The sequence below is a fragment of the Carcharodon carcharias genome, chromosome 12, assembly GCF_017639515.1.
Source record: "Carcharodon carcharias isolate sCarCar2 chromosome 12, sCarCar2.pri, whole genome shotgun sequence".
Taxonomy (NCBI): domain Eukaryota; kingdom Metazoa; phylum Chordata; class Chondrichthyes; order Lamniformes; family Lamnidae; genus Carcharodon; species Carcharodon carcharias.
Genome location: NC_054478.1, coordinates 122477033 through 122497356, shown reverse-complemented (window position 1 = coordinate 122497356; position 20324 = coordinate 122477033). Strand labels below are relative to the sequence as shown.

Genomic DNA, 20324 nt, shown 5'->3' with positions numbered 1-20324 from the left:
AGGCGAGTAACTGTATCATCAAGACAGAAGAGGAGGATTCAACTGAAATACAAAACACCCAGTTTTGGCAAAGAGTATGACAACTGAAGGGATGTACAGTTAACTATTTTTGGTGGAGTTTAAAACTCATGGAATGCATTTACTGTAAATCTTGGGGAAAACTTTGACTTTGGATTGAATAGTTGATTGATCATTTTTCCCAGCATGCCTCCACATCAACAAGCTCCCATTCTCAACCACATTAGTCAAAAACCTGAAGGCATAGCCTTTGTCATCACAATGAATGTTTGCTAATAAAAAATAGCTCTCAGGTCTATAAAATGCAGAATGAGACCTTGCGTATCCCAAGTCATGTTCTGATAGCTTTCCAGTTTGCTCTTTAGATCAAATCGTTTAATTTCCTTCATGGCTTTCAGCAGAATCTGTAGGTTATTTGGTGCTAGTTGTTCCTTTTTTTCCAGATCAATGCAGATCTCCATAAAATTCTAAAGGAAAACAAATCATAAGCACAGCTTCCATTATTCATTAGCTCAGTGAGGTTTCTTTAAAACATTTCCAACTTTCTCCCATCCTGTCCTGAAGGTAATAACCTTTAATGGGTCATGGTTATACAGGCACAGGCTCTATCCAGTACTTCAAAAAGCCTATTCTTCATATGTCATTCCAGGCTGAGAATGTCATCGGGCTATTTTATCAGGTGAAGACATCACAACTGAGTCTGTTCATGTCCTATGCAAAGTCCACACAATTGCTTTCCAGCCATGGCCCTGGAGAGCGATCAGGAATGGAAGCACTTGCTAACTTTTTGCTAGTCCAATAATCATGATATCAATTGCTACACACTTGCCAGATGAGTTCACAGAGGCTAGACGTTGAACTTGAGTCTTTTTGCTGGGTATGAGTCAGTTACACATTGCCTTTATCAAGGCAGCTACCAGGAAGTAATGTTTAAGCTCAACATTTTAGCAAAAAACCAACTTCTATTGAAATAATTACAAGGATTAGTAAATTCAGCGCATCAAACTTAAAAATACACACACATGAATGGAGCAGACTGATATACACTCCAACTTACCTTAATGTCCTGATATTTCTTCTTGCTTCCCTGTAGTATAAATTTTATGCTATTGAGCTCTTTATCATCAATCTCTTTGGAAAGGTTGTAAAGCAGCACTCTGTAAACAGAAATGAGAGAGGTTTTAGAGCTGGTTTCTGAAAGAACTTCTAAAGCTATGTTCTGAAAACTGGAAAACACTATCGTGTGGTGAGTGCACAAATCAACTCTTTCTTTAAGGCACAATTACCTGATGGTAGGAAGCAATTCAGATGTTAGTAACTTTTCCAAATTTTCTCTCCTCTCACTTTTTGATGTTGACTCTTAGCAGTTCACCCAGGTGGCCATTCTTCCTGTGTAATGAGCTTTGAAATTAAGGCTGTGACGAGGAGGTTGATGGAGAGGCAATTTAGAGCCTAAGTCCAAATCTGTTCTCACCCAACATACTTATGGTTACTGTGGAAGTCATTGGGCGCATAATCAGATAAAAATTGACAACTCACCAAAGAGTTGTTAGGAGGGGTGAAAGAAAGCTTGATCAAAAGGGTAGATTTTGAGGAGGGTTTTACAAGAGGAGAGAGAGATTTAGGGATGGATTGCCACACCACAGAACCTAGATGACTGAGTCACAGCTGCCAGTTATGGGATGGAGAGCGTGGGAATTACATAAGAGGCTTTTACCATCACTATCCATAGCTCCAGGCTACAATGTAAAAGGTGGTGGTGAGGGGAGCCAGTTGGCTCATTTGGTTGGATGGCTGGTGTGGATCAGATTAGTGCAGGGTTCGATCCCTGTTCTGGCAGGGGTTTATTTGGGATCTGTCTCGTTGCCCTTCCCACAGTGGAGGTCGTGGTGCTGTGGTTTGGACCAATGTTCAGGCAGACAACTCAAGAAGAAGAATGACTTGTATTTGGGGGAACAAGACACAACTTTTAAATTTGCAGATGACACAGAACTTGGAAGTGTAGTAAATGGTGACACAGATAGTGATAGTCTTCAATAGACAAGCTGATGGAATGGCCAAATACATGCCAGATGAAATTCAATGCAGACTTTGGTAGGAAGAATGAAGAGAGACAATGCAGCTTAATGATACAATGTTAAAGGGGTTGCAAACATAGAGAGAAAAATCTGGGGTTGTCTGTGCACAAATTTTTGAAGATGTCAGGACAGAATAACCATAGCTGTCAAAGCATTAAGAATACAAAAGTTGGGAAGTTATGTTAAACCTATATCAAACACTGATTTGGCCCCAGCTAGAGTATCATGCCCAATTCCATGTACCACACTTCAGGAAGCATATGAAAGCATTGGAGAGGGTACAGATGAGTTTTATCAGAATGGTTTCAAGGATGAGGGATTATAGTTACATGAATAGACTAGAGAAGCTTATAGCAGAAAAGGCTAAGAGCACATTTGGCGGAGGTGTTTAAAAGGGTTGAGACAGAGTTAATAAAGATAAACTGTTTGCAACGGCTGAAGCATTGATAACCCGAGGACACAGATTTAAGGTGATTGGCAAAAGGATCAGAGACAACATGAGAAAAACATTTTTTAAGCAGTGAATGCTTAGGATTTGGAATGCGTTGCCTGATAGTGAATACAGATTCAATAGAAGCCTTTAAAAGGGAACTGGATGAATACTTGGAGAAAAAAATGTAGCGATATGGGGAAAAATCAGGGGAGTGGGCATAGCTGGAATGGTCTTAGAAAGAGCCAGTGCAGATCCGATAGGTTGAATGGCCTCCTTCTGTGCAATACTATTCTATGAAATAACAATTAGCTGAGTGTGAGATGCAATGCTGCAATCTATGCAGTTTGCTATGTGTTGTAACATTGAAATTAACTTAAATGGTTTCACTTTAATTCAAAGCCTGACTGCCATGAGCAATGCATAAGTGGCCCAAAAGCAAATTGGTAAAGGTTATGTGTTAAATGAGCTCTGGACTAGAAGGTTCCAGGCCCGATTCCCAGTCCCTGCTCAATTAACTGATCTAGGCTGATTCAAGTGCTAAGAACTACAATTTCCTTCAGAGTCTCTAAGCTAGAAAGAAGAATAATCAACCAAGCTATCTGCTCTTTATGACTATCTTGAATTCTACAGTGACTACCCTTCAGAAGTCTTTTATTGGCTGTAAAGCACTTTGTTATATCCTGGAGTTGTAATTGGCACTATATATATGCCATAAGTCGATCAGTCTTTCTAATGATCTGTGCTGGAAAATGTGGGGGAAAAGGATGAGTACTGTAATGTTTCCATTGTTAAATAGTCTAGCAACGCTCCAGAGTGAATGCCCGGCATGGAACCATACCCCAGCAAGGATAGCATCTTCATGGTCAGATCCTGGAAAAAATATTCAATAATTCAACAAATAATAATTTTTGAAAAAACCTGTAATTTGAGATCTTGGAATTTCCTGGTTGTTGCAAAAGCTGTTCCATGTATGTCTTCTGTTTTCCTAGAATGGAGAGTAATTTAAAACGCTGAATTCGATACAGAAGTTCTGGAATAACGTCCAACTCTCGTTGCTGCAGTTCTGTGAATATTTCCAGTGCAGTGACTATCCCTTTGCCTGCTGGAATGTAATCAGTGCACAGGAACCTCAAGTCCCTCACCTCCTCTTCATCCAATTCTCCACTTATTTTATGTAAAGTTAAGCTGTTAAAATTGTTTGCATTAGTAGCCATCTTCCCCTTCAGTCACCTGAAAGAAAAGCAAAATTTGGATTCAGAAATAATTTTCATTATGCTGTTACTATTTTCTGTTGATGTGGCTGTTCCTGACAAGAGAGATATTTATTGCTCATCCCTAGTTGCCCTGAGAAGGTGTCTTCTTTTTTTAAGAATCATTGTAGTGGTTTCATATAACTCAGTGCCTTGCTAGGCCTTTCAGAGGGCACACCGTTTATTGAATTAGTCTACATTTGTCAACATGCTGGACTGGGTATGAATGCTTGGTTTCCTTTCCTAAAAGGCATCATGAACCCAGTTGGGCTTTTACAACAATCTGACAGCTTCATAGTCACTTTCACTGATACCAATATTTTTTTCTAGATTTTCTTATAAACTGAAGTCAAAATCTCAAACAGCTATGATAGGATTTAAACTGCATTCTCTCAATTATTAGTCTAATACAAAACTAGTAAACCACCATTCCTGCTAGACTTTACTAGGTTTTGTAGCAGTACAAAAGAATTTAGAGTTACTGAACAGTTTGGACTATGGTTTGACTTTAGGTTGTGTTGCTATATTTTAAGTTTTGTGAATTGCAGTAGTAATTTTTTTTTCAACATTTTTTTTCCACCTCTTTTCTTGAAGGTAATGTTTCTTGCCAGGATTCAGTTCCATCACTCTGCAATAGATTGCCCAAGTGACCATTCAGATGTAGATAGGTGAGAACAAGAAGGACCAGTCTCTTTGAGAGAAGGGAGGAGTAGAGTAAGAGTAGTGGCATAGGAAATTGGGCAAACAGGATAAAAGATCTTGGTAACCATGCAAAAGAGGAAATCAAAGCAGAGGGGAAATGATGACATCTCTGGAGCTCTGGAGGGCAATTAATAGATGCATACAGGTTATGCTGCAGTTTGAGGATGAAGTGGAGAGACCAGCTTAGAATCAACTTGTGAGTTGAAGGAATTGCATATTCATGATGAAGGGGAGATAAGGGCCCTCAGGGTAAACATCAAAGTAGTGTTACAACTGGGACGGGAGGAGTGCGTAGTTTCTGTAGCCCCACAACTCCAAAGGTGCTACCATAAGTGTAAATGTTAAAATCACTCACCAAAATGGCCAATTGTTTACCTTTGCTACTGCTAGACCCAGAATAAAAGAGATTTTAACAAGCTTCTTTCAATTAACTCAGAATAATTGATTTATTATGAAATAAAACTTATTTTTTAAAACAAGTTGCAAAACTGGTGAACGTACAATTTGTAATCCGGAAGTGTCATGATTTACCCCTTTTAAAGTCCCAACACACACATACGTGCACACACACACACACAAAACATAGGACAAGACAAATAAGGTCTCTGCAGAGGTTGGTGTAAGGGAGCACTTTATGAAAAAGGATAAAGTTTGAAAAGGTCTTGACGCTGTCAATTTTGTGTTCTGTATGCGAAGATGGAACTCTGGAAGTCCTTTCCAGAGGATCTTCGGTGAAACAATGGGCAGAATCTTCCTTGTCCTTTGCCATGGGGCGTCATGGCAGGCATGAGCAGACAATATGGCAGCAAGGCCAAAAATCACTTTCACAATGTCGTAAAACCAGTTTGCAATCATCCCCTCCACCCGTCAATGGCGGGAAGTGTTTCCCGCTACCGCACGTTGGGAACTGCATTGTAATACAGCTGCATATCATTATAAGCCCAGCTCTACAGAATCATAAGAACATAAGAACTAGGAGCAGCAGAAGGCAGTTCAGCCCCTCGAGCCTGCCCTGCCATTCAATACGATCATGGCTGATCTCATTTCGGCCTCAACTCTAATTTCCCACCCTCTCCCCATAACCTTTCAACCCGTTACTAATTAAAAGTCTGTCTGTCTCCTCCTTAAATTTATTCAGCATCCCGGCATCCACTGCACCATGAAGTAGTGAATTCCCCAGATTCACGACCCTTTGAAAAAAGTAATTCCTCCTCATCTCTGATTTAAATCTACCACCCCTAAACTATGGCCTCTCGTTCTAGAATGCCCCACAAGGGGAAACATCCGTTCCATGTCTACTTTGTCTATCCCCTTGAGCATCTTATACACCTCAATTAGATCTCCTCTCATCCTTCTAAACTCTAGCGAGTATAGGCCTAAACTGCTCAATCTCTCCTCATAAGACAAGACCAGCATCTCTGGAATCAATCTAGTGAACCTCCTCTGAACCGCCTCCAAAGCAACTACATCCTTCCTCAAGGGGACCAAAACTGTGCACAGTACTCCAGGTGCGGTCTCACCAATGCTTTGTACAGTTGCAACAGCACTTCCCTATTTTTATACTCTACTCCTTTAGCAATAAATATCAAAACTCCATTTGCCTTCCTTATTACCTGCTGTACCTGCATGCTAGCTTTCAGTGTTTCATGCACGAGGACACCCAGATCCCTCTGCATTCTGAAGTTCCTCTCCATTTAAATAATAAGTCTCCTTTTTATTCTTCTGACCAAAATGGATAATCTCACACTTATCCACATTAAACTCCACCTGCCGAAGTTTGGCCCATTCACCTAACCTGTCCATATGTAAATTTCCTATTTCTTCATTACAACTTACTTTCCCATCTATTTTGGTGTCATCTGCAAATTTAGCTATAGTACCTTCTATCCATGAACCCAAGTCACTAATATAGATTGTAAATAGTTGGGGTTCAAGGACCAAACCCTGTGGCACCCACTGATTACAGCTTGCCATCCAGAAAAAGACTCGTTTATCCCGACTCTCTGCTTTCTGTTGGTTAGCCAATCCTCTATCCAAGCTAATATATTACCCCTAACTCCGTGTGATCTTATCTTGTGTATTAATCTTTTGTGCGGCACCTTATCAAAGGTCTTCTGGAAGTCCAGATATCCTACATCTGCAGGATCCCTATTATCCACTTTGCTTGTCACATCTTCAAAGAACTTTAGCAAATTAGTCAAATACTTCATAAAACCATGCTGACTCTGATGGATTGCATTTTGACTTTCCAAATGCCCCATTACTACTTCCTTAATAATGGATTCCAACAATTTCCCAAAGTCAGACGTTAAACTTACTGGTCTATAGTTTCCTACTTTCTGCTTCCCCCCTTCTTGAATTAGGGTGTTAATATTAACATTTTTCCAATCCACTGGATCCTTTCCAGAATCCAGGGAATTTTGGAATATTATAACCGATGCATCCACTGTCTCCGCTGCCACTTCCTTTAAGTCGCTGGGATGTAGGCCATCAGGTCCTGGGGACTTGTCACCCTTTAATCCCAATAGTTTGCTCAGTACTTTTTCTCTAGTGATGGTGATTGTTCTAAGTTCCTCCTTCTCTATACCCTCTGCTCTACCTGTTACTATTGGGGTGGTACTAGTGTCCTCCATCCTGAAAACTGAGGCAAAATACTGATTAAGCCTCTCTGCCATTTCTGCGTTCCCCACTATTAACTCCCCAGTCTCATCCTCCAAGGGATCAACATTCACTTTAGCTACTCTCTTTCCTTTCATATACTTGTAGAAGCTTTTGCTATCAGTTTTTAAATTTTGTGGGGAATCTTCCCCACTTGATGATCTGAGCACACAACAGCATTTATGAGGCATGCACCTGGCGAGCTGCACTTCAAGGGAACTCAGAGTTGAGTGCATGAGCTTAACGCCCATGAGGGTTGCCTGTTGGACTGCAAGGTTGAGGCGCTGTGCATTCAAATGAGGGCACGGGCAAGTTGCATTTACCTGGCTGGCTGACAGTGCGGTGTTAGGGCAAGGGCAGCACTGCAGTTGAGGCGAGTTGGGGGGGGGGGGGGGTGGTGCAAGGGCTGCAGAGCAGTTGATGGTCATGCACAAGCATGTGCAGGGGGCGGGATGGGAGGGGAACGGCCATGCATTAGGGAAACCTTGTATAAAGTGACCATTCCTCCACAGCTGAGACAGTTCAAGTGCAACCACATTGACATGCTTAGAATTGGACCTTTAGCTTATCTGCGCACTCAAGCACTGCGGAGGGCTGATAGCGGCACCAAATGATCTAGAGCTTGTCACCCTTCGGGCACAGACTGAAAACTAATGAGCATTCTAGCAGAACAATTGATCGACTGGGCACATTGCACCATCTTCCAGTGAAAGCTGGCCGTGGAGCAGTCAATGGTGGAGGTGGTCATAGCCCCTTGCAACATCATCATTCAGGTTTGGACCAGTCTTCCGCATGGTTCAAGTAACAATGCAGCCTTGCAGCGCGGGTTAGGAGGATGCTTGCGCCTGAGCTGAAAGCACAGCATGCAGTCCAGTGGGCGAAGCTGCTGCCAATTGGTCAGATGGAGTGGGGCAGAAGTTGGTGGGGTTTTAGGCAGCCATGCAGCGCACTAAACTGCACTCTCTGGGATAGGTTAAGGGGTCTTCAAACTTAACCAAGAGAGGTTCTTAGTACACCCAAGCTAACCCATGGCCCTCTCTCTTTCATCCTGCAGGAGGAGTAAATCAGAAGCATGGAGCCTGGGGTCCTAGCCGTATGCCTCATGGCTTACAGAGAGTGGAGATGAAGGAGATAGTGTGATGGAGGCACTTGGATGGGCAGAGGGAAGAGTAGCACCCCAAGGAAGAAGGGCGGCTAGGGCACCCGCTCATGCCACCGATGAGCCACAGTGAGCTGCTGCTGGTCGGTGCCTAGCTAGACAGAGGGTCTATAAATGGCACTTGTCATTCATGCAGATGACCAAGAACCAATATCGCCAAAGACTGCGCATCTCCAGGGAACTGGTCAGTCATATCTGCCACATGCTGCAGGATTTGGTGCCACGGGGACATGGAGGGCATCCACTGCCAGTAACTGTGAACTTGACTGCCGCGCTCAATTTTTACACCAGTGCCTCCTTTCAGGGCTCCACAGGTGACCTCTGTGGAATACAGCAAGCCTCCACGCACAAATGCATCCATGAGGTCATGGACGCTGTCTTCACAAAGGGACACAACTTTGTGCATTTTGCCTGGATCAGGGAAACCAGGATGCAAGAGCGCGGGGATTTGCCCAGATCGCAGGTTTTTCACAGGTGCAGGGTGCCATCAACTGCACTCACATGGTGCTCAGATCTCCATAGCAAGAAACAGTTACCTATGTCAACCGCAAGGGCTTCCACTCACTGAATGTTCAGCTAGTGTAAGACCACCACAAATGCACCTTGCAGGTCTGCACACAGTTCCTAGGGAGTGTCCACGACTCCTAAATTCTCAGTAGGTCTCAGATCCCTGACATCTTCCAGGGTCCATAGAGGCTGCAGGGTTAGCTCCTTGAGGACAAGGGCTACCCACAGAGGATGTGGCTGATGACACCCATGTGACGGCTTCAGAGTGCAGCAGAGAGAAGTACAATGAGGCTGATGCTGCAACTTGCACCTTGGTGGAGCAAATGATCGGGATGTTGAAAATGAAGTGCCTGGACCAGTCTGGTGGAGCCCTGCAATACAGTCCACAGAAGGTGTCATGTATCGTCAACAGGGAGAGGGGCGGCTGAGGAGGAGATGGAAGAGCTGCACATCTCCTCTGATGAGGTCAATGTCGATGGGGATAAGGGTGAGGAGGTCCTTGAAGGCGAGGATGACGGTGATGAGGCCATCGCTCTGGCCAGACGAGGTGGTGCACTCACGAGACCCTCATAGCTGTTAGACTCATGGAGGATGATGACGACATGCAGTGAGGACACTCCATAAATCCGCACATTGCATCTGTGAATGTTTGACTCCTTTCTGGCCATTGGCACCTCGTTTGAGCTCTGTGATCAGGTCATGTCATGGGGATGCAGCAGGGAAACTTTAACTTGTCCTGGTCCTATGCATCCTTTGTGAGCTGAATCCTTCAGGACCACACTGTCACTGGACACAAGTGCTGATGAGATGGGGGGCCAGCCGCACCTCAAAGGTGCTGACAGCACACAGAGAAAATGAGGGAACTCTGTGCCACTGGCCCAGGACATTCTGGCAGCAATGATAAGCCCCAACGAGATGTAGGCATGATGGATGTGATCAGAGCCAGTGAAAGTGCACCATCAACGTGCTGGGAAGGCTGCACAAAGCACAGGTGAGGCCCTTGACTGAGACACCTGCCTTTATCTTGTGCAGTACCAAGGTTTCACATCTGAGAACACGAACATTATCCATCAAAACAAGAGCCATAGGCAAGGAGACATTCTTGGGAGTTTATTAACAAAGTGAACATAATGTACAAGTGACTAACACCCATGCCCAGGCTGTGCAGACACATCATCTTAACCTTCTTAACCCAGTCTTGGTGCTCCCCCAACACCCACAGCAGAGGTGGAGGCAGCCTGCTGACTGTGACGCCCTGTCTGTGATAACCTTGATGGGCGTCCTCAGGAGGGCGCCAGCCTGCTTTCAGGGTCCTGCTGTGTGGCAGTGGCTCCCTCCTCGGCAGCTGGAGCTGCGGGGATCACAGGATGAGGAGATTTGGATGGGCCAGACACTCCCAGAGTCACCTGGACGGATGGCCCTGGGGTGTGCATCTGCTGATCTTCCTCCCTACGGGTGCTCAAAGGACCCTGTTTGCTTCCTTGAGGAGAAGGGGAAGCTGGAGTGAAATCGAGCTGCCCTGGACCCCAATTGTGTTGACACTGTTGGAGGCCAACTATGGCATCAGCGATGGAGTTTAGCCTGCACAGCAGTGCGCGAGCAATGTGCTGGACTAAGGTTTCCATAGCGGCCACCATCCTGTCAGTGTTGACCTTGGTACGTTGGCATGCCAGTACTATCACCTCAGAGTGAAGGTGATGGACTCTCCATCGTGCTTTGCATTCTGAGGAGTGCAGCGGACATCCCTTCCTGATATTCCTGGGCTTGCCTTTGCAGCTCCAACAACTGAGGTATGACTGAGTCCAGAGGCTCATCATCTGACTCAGATTCAGCAGATTTCTGGTCTCCAGCATCTTCCAAGTGCTAGAAACCTGGGAAGTCTCTGCCTCCACCTGCTCTACATCAGACAGTGCGATGTGCTCAGCGGATTGTGACCGCGAGGCTACTCTAAAGCTTGGTCCCACCAAGGTGTTTGCCTCTGCGCTGGTGGAGGATGTAGGTGAGCATAATGATGGTACTTCAATGACGGTTTCAGCAGACTCCTCTTCTGCGGTACATTTGGAGCTGGAGTCAAGGACCTGGGTCTTGGACTCCCTCGGCTGCTTCCCAGATGTGCCTATGAAAGCAAGGAGAAATAATTACTGCATGGCAGTGGCGTGTGAGACAAGACACATCACTCACAGCATGATCGTCTGATGGATATTGCACTGCTGGATCCTCACTTGGTTGAGCACTGCTAACCTCACCATCAGCACAGGAACAGTCCAGATCCTCGCCAGCCAGCTGGATGACTCTATTTTCAAAGTTCATGAGGACCTTGATTTCAGGCATTCCTCCACCAGTCTGCAGCCTCTCCTTTTTGTTGTGTGCCAACTTGTCCTCAATGAATACAGATGGAGACAGTTTAGGCAGAATGCCTGCCAGGATAGATGATAAGTATGCCTGGCGTGTGTGGGTAGTGAGTGGCCTCATGGATGGGATGAGGACAATGAAGGTGTGTGTGAGAGAATGACTGGTGATGTCCCTTGAACTGGCAGTGAGTGAGATCCCTGTGGATGTGTGATGGGTTTGTGAGCTGAGAGTGATGAGACGAGTGACTTACCCTGGCGGAACAGAGGAGATCATTCATCTTCTTTTGGCATTGGGTTACTGTCCTCTTTTGCAGGTTGTTGGCACTATCTGCCATTGCCACCGCCTCCCAAGCTGGATTGGTGACCTTGTTCGCTGGCCTTCGCCCACAGCAAGTGTAGAGGACACCACACTGGGCGTTGACGGTATCCAAAAGACTTTCCAGGGATGCGTCACTGAATCAGAGAGCTGCAGTCTTCTTGCCTTTTGGGGCAATGTCTTCTGTGCAGCAGTCCTGGCCTCAAAGTACTGCACTTTAAATATGGCACCCGGTGTGAGGAAGTGGTGAGGTGATGGCCATGTAGGTGAATTGGAGGCCGCCCACCAGTGAAACGGTGTGTTTTCTGGGAACGTGTGATTAATAAGGCTTGGGATGATACAGCATGAAAAGCCGCAATTGCGTCCAGCAGGTAAAACATTCTTTTTCCCGTCTGCTACCGCACTTGGTGCAAATCTGAAATTATTCCACCTATTATCTTTGTTAACTCTCGCTTGTCACAGCTTAGCAGGCTTTCAAATGCAGACAAGTTATTCTGAGATGAGGAGCTATTCTGATTGAAGTTGAACACATACTCTGGACTAAAGGCGATGCAGGGAGAGAAAAAAGGGAGCAATCCTCCTTCAGTTTGCTCCCAAGACACACTATATTTAAAAAAACATGTTCAGACAGAACTTCTCCCAGGCCAGGTGTTTTTCAGCCAATAAACAGGATCCCACAGCCTTGCAACAGCAGATCTGCTTTTATTTTAACTCAAGTAAGCAAAATAAATCTGATGTCTCCAGGTGTCTTGCTGGTCACTTAGCTGAAGTTATGTGATTTCTTGGAAAAGGCAGCTTGCTCACAGACCAAAGTGAACCTGAACCTTTCAGGAAAAAAATCACAGGAGAGTGTCGAAAGAATTCAATGGCCTTCCAATTTTTTAAAAAGCGTTTAGTTCTTAGAGTTAAGGATTCCTAACAATTGCAGTGAGCCTCATTTACTATCCAGTTCCTAATGAAGACCGGTCACGTGATAAATGTCAGCTTGGCTCACTTGGTGGTTGGAATATTGTAGGTCCAAACCTCACTCTAGAACTTGAGCACCAAAGTAGGATTGACACTCGAGTGCATATCTGTCAAATAGACCAGCAGGTGCTTCACATTGCTAAGACAACTAAGGAATATGCAACGAATCTACCCCATTAAACCAGCAGGGACTACAGAATCTTCCTTTTTAAGTAGACAGAGGGAATACAAATATAATGCTCTTTACCTGACCACCAGAAATTATAATCCTTCCATTAAATAACCGCTGTGTTTCAGATTAAACATTAAACCAAGGCCTAGTCATCCTGAGAAGATGGTGTAAAAGATTCCGTGGAACTACTGGAAGAAGATCATGGAGTATCTTCAAGTCTCCTGGCCAACATTCTTCCCTCAACTAAAATTTGGTTAATCATTCATTTGCTACTTGTGGGACATTGCAGTGTGTAAATTGGTATTTGTAGCTGTAGTAAGCTACTTACCAACAGAAACAAAGAATTGTAGCATCAGTCCAAAGAGTTTAGATGCAGCAAAGCCAAAGATCTCAGAACCCCAAGTGTATACAGGAATACTGCTGAAATTTAACCAGTTCAAATCTCATTCTTAAACATGTGGAACATTGGTGAGATCCCTGCCACCTGTCCATGTGTGTGACTTGCGAGAGTGGTCACTCTGGCTGCAGTCTCTGCTCTACTGCCTTGTCTGCGCCCAGGTGGATCTGGTGAGGAACCATGCAGTGTTTACTGATACACTCATCACAATCATTAGGATCTATTGGTATTAAATTTCTGAGTCAGGTGCAATATGTTACTTGAGTTTCAAGTTTTCATCACAAGGTACATGAAGCATCTGATCACCACTTTTACAAATGTTATTGGATTTAACATCGGAAAGGCTGGTTCAATTGTTGTTGACAATCATTATTTGTGGTTTTGTGCCTGCAACTCTTGTGTGAGAAATTTCAGGAGCCAGACGAGCAGCTGTGAAGAGGAGGAACTGAGAGTGAGGAAAGGGGAGACTATTCTTCATATCTTTTTTTCTCCTGCTACCCTGACCCCACCACAGCGCCCCCCTCCCACCCCAAAACCCCCCCACCAAATTTCTGCCACTTAGCCTCCATTTTCTAGTCTCTCTCCTTCTTCCCAATAAGTGATATGGGATTTTAGCTACAAGATTAGGTGGGAAAAGTAGGGGTTGTTCTCCTTGAAGCAAAGGAGATGGAGGGAAGATTTGATAGAGGTATACAAGATTATGACAGGTTTAGATGAGGTAAATAAAAGTTGTTCCTATTAGCTGATGGTATAAGACCAGGAGACACAGATTTAAGGTTTTGGGCAAGAGATGCAGGGGGAATGTGAGGAAGAATTTGTTTATGTAGTAAGTGGTAATGATTTGGAACTCACTGCCTGTTAGGGTGGTGAAGTGGGGGACTTAAAACATTAAATTATGAGGACAAATGGCATAAATTTAGTATTCTCTTCAGTTTAGAAGATTAAGAAGTCATCTTGGGATGAGGTGTTTAAAATGATGAGATTTGATTGAGTAGATGCAGAGAAACTATTTTCTGTGGTGCTGGAATCCAGAACAAGCAGAACAAGCAGTTCAGAGAAGGTTTTCTAAACTAAACCCTGGATTGGGAGGTTGTCTTATGAGGAAAAGTTGGACAGGCTAGACTTTATCCACTGGAGTTTAGAACAATAAGAGGTGATTTGATTGAAACATATAAGATCCTGAGGGGGTCTTGACAGGATCATGTGGAGAGGACGTTTCCTCTTGTGGAAGAATCTAATACTAGGAGTCACTGGTTAAAAATAAGGGCCACCCATTTAGGACAGAGAGGAGGGGAATTTTTTTCTCTGAGGATTGTGAATCTTTGGAGGAACTATCTTCCTCAAAATGCGGTGGAAGCAGAGTCTTTGAATATTTTTAAGAATAGGTAGATTCTTGGTAAGCAAGGGGCTGAAAGGTTATCAGGGGTAGGCAGGAAGGTAGAGTTGAGAGTCAGATCAGCCATTATCTGGTTGAATGGCGGAGCAGGCTCAAAGGGCTGAGTAGCCTATTCCACCTCCATATGTATGTTTAATCCAGAACAGAATTAGATCTAAGCCCAGTTGGAAACCAGAAAGTACCTTTTCACACAAAGGTGATTGAAATCTGAAATTCTGTTCCAAAAAACACAGAGCCAAACAAGTAAATAAAATGGAGCTACAAATCAATAATGATCTAATTGAATTGCAGAATAAGCTGCAGGGTTTACTCCTGTTCCCGTTTCCTATAGAACTGAATTGCTCCATGCAGAGCCAGCATGAACTTAATGGGACAAATAGTCTAATTGCTCTATGATTCTATGATAAACAATTTCTAAAGAAAATTGGATGGGCGCTTGAATAAAATAACCTTGCAGGCTACAGGTATCGAGCTAGAGAATGGGATTGACTGGATTGCTCTACAGCGAGCCAGCATATACTTGAAGAGCCAAGTGGCCTCTTCCTGTGGCATAATGACCCAATGATGTCCTCACTGGCCCCTCACCTTATAGACCATCATAGCTCTGTGGATGAAATTTAAATTGCTCAATCTCCTGGCTGTTGGAAGCAGAGGTCAGGAGAGCGATCCCTAGTCAGGACAGTTAAAAACCCTAGTTTTAGCTCTCACTGGTGATGGACATGACTTAGCAAGCACATTGTGCCACCAACCTGCCAACAACATGGGCACATGCCATTTCCATCACTGGCAGTGCAAAGCCAACAGCAACTGATCAGCAATCCCTTGATCTTTGCGGCCACCTCGACCTGAGATGTATGGTCCCAGGATCCAGCACCTGTCGTCCCAAATTAGTGTCCTTATCAGGCACTTGGAGGGTGCAATAACATTATCAAGGTTGGTGCTAGTGTACTTTGATACATGATGGAATGCAAACGTAGATGGATTCTCCCGTCGCTTCGATGGGCGAGTGTTCAGCAAGTTAAAAAAAAAGACTGGTTTACAGTCTAGGTTGATGTCATCACATATGTGACGGTAGGCCAAGTCTCAATTTTCATAACTGATTGCAAATACAGCAAATGGAGTCAGCGTTAGAGGGATGAATGGAGGCATTGGCTTTGCACCACGCTTGCTTGTCCTAGGCACTTGGCTCTGTTCTCCTCAAATGTCAAAATCACCTGATGACAGATACTTCTCTATTTGGGTCTGTTAAAGGTTGTTTTTTTCCCATGTATTGAGATCCAGATTGCAAGCCCTGAGGTTGGCTTTCAGATTGTCTTTATGTCTAAGTTTGGGACATCCTGTGGTGCAGGTTCCCGTGCTCAGCTGGCTGTAGAGTACTGCAGTACAGTTCTGGGCGACATAATTGAAGAAGGATGTGAAGGCAATGGAGAGAGTACAGGGGTGATTCACACGAATGATTCCAGGGATAAAGAACTGTAGCTATGAGGATAGATTGGAGAGGTTGGGACTCTCATCCTTGGAGAAAAGAAGGCTGAGAGGAGAATTGATAGAGGTTTTCAAGATCCTGAGGGGTATAGACAGGGTAAATAGTGAGAAACTGTTCCCACTCAAGAGAACATTAAGAACTAGAGGGCACAGATTCAAAATAATTGGCAAAAGGAGTAAATGTGATGCGAGGAATAATGGAGGATGGTTGGAGACTGGAATGAACTTCCTGAAAGGGTGGTGGAGGGAGGTTTGATCAAGGTATTCAAAAGGGAATTGGATTGCTGTCTGAAAAGAGAGAATGTGCAAGGTTACAGGGATAAAGGGACGAGGTAGAATGTTCTTTCAGAGAGCCAGTGCAGACTCGATGGGCCAACTTACCTCCTTCTGCACTGTAAAGATTCTGTGATACTGCCTTTGATATGTGGGATTCCTCCATGTGAACCACATGAGTGACCCAGCGAAGCTGAGCTATGATGAACATGCTCTCAGTTCCAGGTATGCAGCACTTTGCAAGAACCTTGGTGTTGGGAATTTTATCCTGCCTTCTGATGTTGCAAATAGATCTGAGACAGAGAAGATGGAATGCTTCTTGTTGCTTTATGTGTTGCCCATCCCAGACTTAAAGAAGTGATGTAAAAACTACTGCCTGCTAGACTTTGAGCTTTGTTCTGAGACCAACTCTTTCCAAAGTCTATGAGTGAGCCTGCCAAATGCTGAGTTTGTTTCGCCAGGCAATAGTTGATTTTGTCAACCAGCATCGTATTATTTGAGACGATACTCCCCAAGATAGCAAAACTTCTGTCCTGAATGGAGAGGTGTATTGTTGACGGTGACTGTGGGGTCTTGGACTATGTGGCCAGGGGTGGGGCAGTAAACTTTGTGCAAGTCTTGAGCCTTTACAAGTTGAAGAGGTTGCCGTGTGTCCTGAATTGAACGTGTACTTCTGTGTCAAGATCTTTGATTGCTTCCTGGAGCATGGCGAGAAGCATATGGCAAACAGAACTGGAGCCAATACACAGTCTTGCTTGTTGCCATTGGTAGCAGGAACGGCATCTAGTGACATTCCACTTTGCAACATGCTGGCCATCATGAAACGAATGAATGACTGATCATTTTTTCAGTGCAGCCGTATTTGTACAGAACCTTCCACAGGCCTTCCTGGTTTACTGTATCAAAAATCTTGGTCAGGTCAACAAACACATATAGAGGTCCTTATTCTGTTCACAGGGCTTTTCTTGGATTTGACGTGCTGCAAAGATTATGCCCACTGTTCACCGTCCTGCATGGAAGCCATAATGTGATTTGGGTATACAGGGTCAATAGATGAGTGACAATCTAATTAAGAATAACCCTTGCAAGAATTTTTCCTGTTATTGAAAGAAAGGATATTCCACGATGGTTGTCACAAATGGACTTACTCCTTTCCTGTTTGCAGAGATAAGTTATGGAGGGATCCTTGTAGTCTTGGAGGACAGCAACCTGGTTCCAAATTATGGCAGAAGAGACTAGTGAGTTTCCTAACCATGTGAGTCCCTCAGTACTTGGATAATTATATATATCAGTTCATCATCAGATACATCAGCTCCTGGTGACTTGCCCGTAGAAAGCTGCTTTATGGTCTTTGTGACTTCCAGAGTGCTGTGCTGTGGAAATGACTGGATGGTATCATTACACACTATGGATTGTTGGTTTAGGAGATTGTTTAAGTGCTCTGTCCAACCAGAGAGAATCTTGTGCTTATTTGTTAGGAGTTGATTGCCATTTGCTGTGGGGATGGGTGTTACATCATTGGTTTTGAGGCCAGACTGATCATAGGCCTCCATGTGGAGCCTTCAGGTTGATTTTACCAGCAGCTGCTTGAAACTCATCAGCCTTGTTTTCACAGGATCTGTTTTGTCATCTTAGCTTGGCCTGGTGCATGTGTTTTGCATGATGATAGCTGCATTCCTTGCTGGTGACTTCTTGTCAGATATGTAAGATCTGTAGGCATCATGCACTTTGCCTAGAAGCCATAGAAGCCTATGTTTTAGTTGTAGTTGTCGAACCAGTCTTGGTGCTTCCATTTAACGAATCCTAGGACCTCAGATAGCATGCTATAAGTAGCATCCTTTAACTTTTTCCAAGAATCTTCAATGGAAATGTTGTCCTCTGGGATATCAGCACTTGTGGTTCATTTGTGTTCCAGTTTTTGACTCTTGGCCATGACATTAAGAACAGTTACATCAAGCTTCCTTTTTGGCTTGACTCTGTGCTGAAGCACTTTAGATTTTATCTTCAAAGACACAATATTCCTGACAAACCGATGATCACACCAGCATTCTGTACCTCTAAAAGAGCGGGGAAAGCACACATCCTTGAGATCTCTGTCATATAATAACATAGTATATCATGTGTCAGCATTTGGACCTGGGGTGCATCCATGTTATTTTCAGTTTGTCCACTTGCTGAAAGACTGTGGTTGTGATGATTAGGTCAAACTCACTGCACTTAGAGAGAAGGAGCTGGCCTTTAGAGTTTGCTCTGCCAATACCGTGGTGTCCTCGTACATCTCCATGTATTACAGTTTGTGCCCACTTGGGAATTGAAGTCACCAAGAACAATGAGTTTTGTCCTGGTGAGGTACTCCTTTAATTATCTTGCTGAGGTCATCATAGAATGCTTCTTTGACCTCATCTGTGAGGCCAGAATTTTTTGGCCCCATCGCGGCAGGGACAGGGCCGTAAAATGTGGTGAGCAACATTTTACAGGGCGTGTGTCCATTATCCAAAATCAATCACATTTCATATTTCAGATCATTTTGGTTTTTGGATACCGCACAAAGAACTGGGCCTACTTACACTACAATAGCCTAAGCCTAGGCTAGCTATAGTCTAAAGTAAATAAAATGGCTATAAAAGTAAGTTGCATCACTGAATAGTAAACACAAGGTACCTGTAATAAGTTCCCACCCGTGGTGCCATCTACAATTCTGCTTGTAGGAGAGGGTTCAGAGTATCGATGTACTTTGCTGAGAGGCATTCCTGAATAGTTCTCCCAGGTTCATCTGCCTCATCAACAGTGGTTTTGATCCGTAAGTTTGTCTTTTATTTTATAGATTGATGTTATTTCTTACTCAATTATAAATGCACATCGTTTGACTGCATCTATCAACCCATCACACATTTTAATAATATCGCCTGTGGGCATGTTCTCTACTGTATTCACAATGTCATCCTTGTCATCATTGCATTTATCAAGCTGATCTTTATGTAACACTATGTCTGCAATCTCTCCGTCAGTCAAAGATGCACGATGGGAGCATTGTTATCAATGTTAAACACTTGCTCAATATCCTCGGCCTCTAGCACACACACACATTCCATTGATATACCTTTTGCAAACTCAAGGAGCTGGTTTACCAGATTATTTTTCCCTTGTTCACACTAAAACCTTCAAAGTCTTTGTCAATATTATCATCTTCAATGAATATTGTTGCAGGCCAAAGGTTGTGTCAGCCATTGGTCAAGGTGTCTTTATCAACAAGGCACCAGACATTAGCAGATGTGTAAATGGGGCCTTAACTATAAACTCCTTTAGGAAGCCTCCTACCCACAGGCCTCGGTTCACAGCACCAAGCATACTTTTCAAGAAGGAGTCTTTATGTATACATTTCACGGACCAATGCCTTGGTCCATTGGCTGAATTAATGACGTTAAGTGGTAGTAGGAGAGTAAACAGCGAAAACATTGTTCTTCACCAGGAGTTCAGCAAGGGTTGTGCTGAACAATTGTCCAGGAACAACATGATTTTACAGTTTTCTTCAAGTTCAGCTACATGGAAAGCTCACATCACTGTGCAACGTGTCTCTGGCAAATTTTCTGCCTCATCTGGGTATCTAAGTGGTCAATAATTTCTGCAGCACTGTAGCGGGAATGCAATTCCCATGTCAATACCATTTTCACTATTAAGCTTTGGATGAAATGCAATCAAGTTGCACAAACTTTTCCAGGAGTGTCTTCATTCACTTTTTCAGCAACACATGATGTGAGCTTTTGACAATTTTTCTACAATTCTACAATTTTTTTTCTTAGAGATTTTAAATGTGCACTCCGGGCTGGATCCATTGTATGACATTTGGTACAAACGCCATTCATTTGAAAGTCTCAATCCCTTGGATGTGAAAATTGACAAGCTACCAATATTTGCACACGCTTTACACCCAAGTTTTTCATCCTTATTGACTAACCTCCTCCACAGTTCCTCTGTCCATATATCCACACAGGGATACAGGCCTTCCACTGTATCAAGCTCAGTTTCAGATGTACACTGTGTGGTCAATTTTGACTCTGACTCTGAGGCAGCTGCAGTACTGGAGCTGTCCCCTCCTTCATCACTCAGTATGACAGTACTTGAATGTTCTTTACTTTCTGCACTTTCTCAATGAAAGGAGGTGA

General features: G+C 43.8%; 1 protein-coding gene across 4 annotated transcripts in view; it reads right to left on the bottom strand.

The window, feature by feature from the left end:
- The window catches only part of LOC121285014 (caspase-8-like), a 59096-nt gene that overhangs the window by 36922 nt on the left and 1850 nt on the right, over positions 1 to 20324 (bottom strand). For all 4 annotated transcript variants that reach the window (XR_005944591.1, XM_041201087.1, XM_041201089.1 and 1 more), the window contains exons 2-4: positions 3448 to 3759; positions 1076 to 1175; positions 335 to 485 (exon numbers count right to left, since the gene is read on the bottom strand). Coding sequence is in view for 3 of the 4 variants with exons in the window: in XM_041201087.1 (XP_041057021.1) it covers positions 335 to 485; positions 1076 to 1175; positions 3448 to 3743 (547 nt within the window). In the remaining variant the exon portion in view is untranslated. The remainder of the gene's footprint in view (positions 1 to 334; positions 486 to 1075; positions 1176 to 3447; positions 3760 to 20324) is intronic.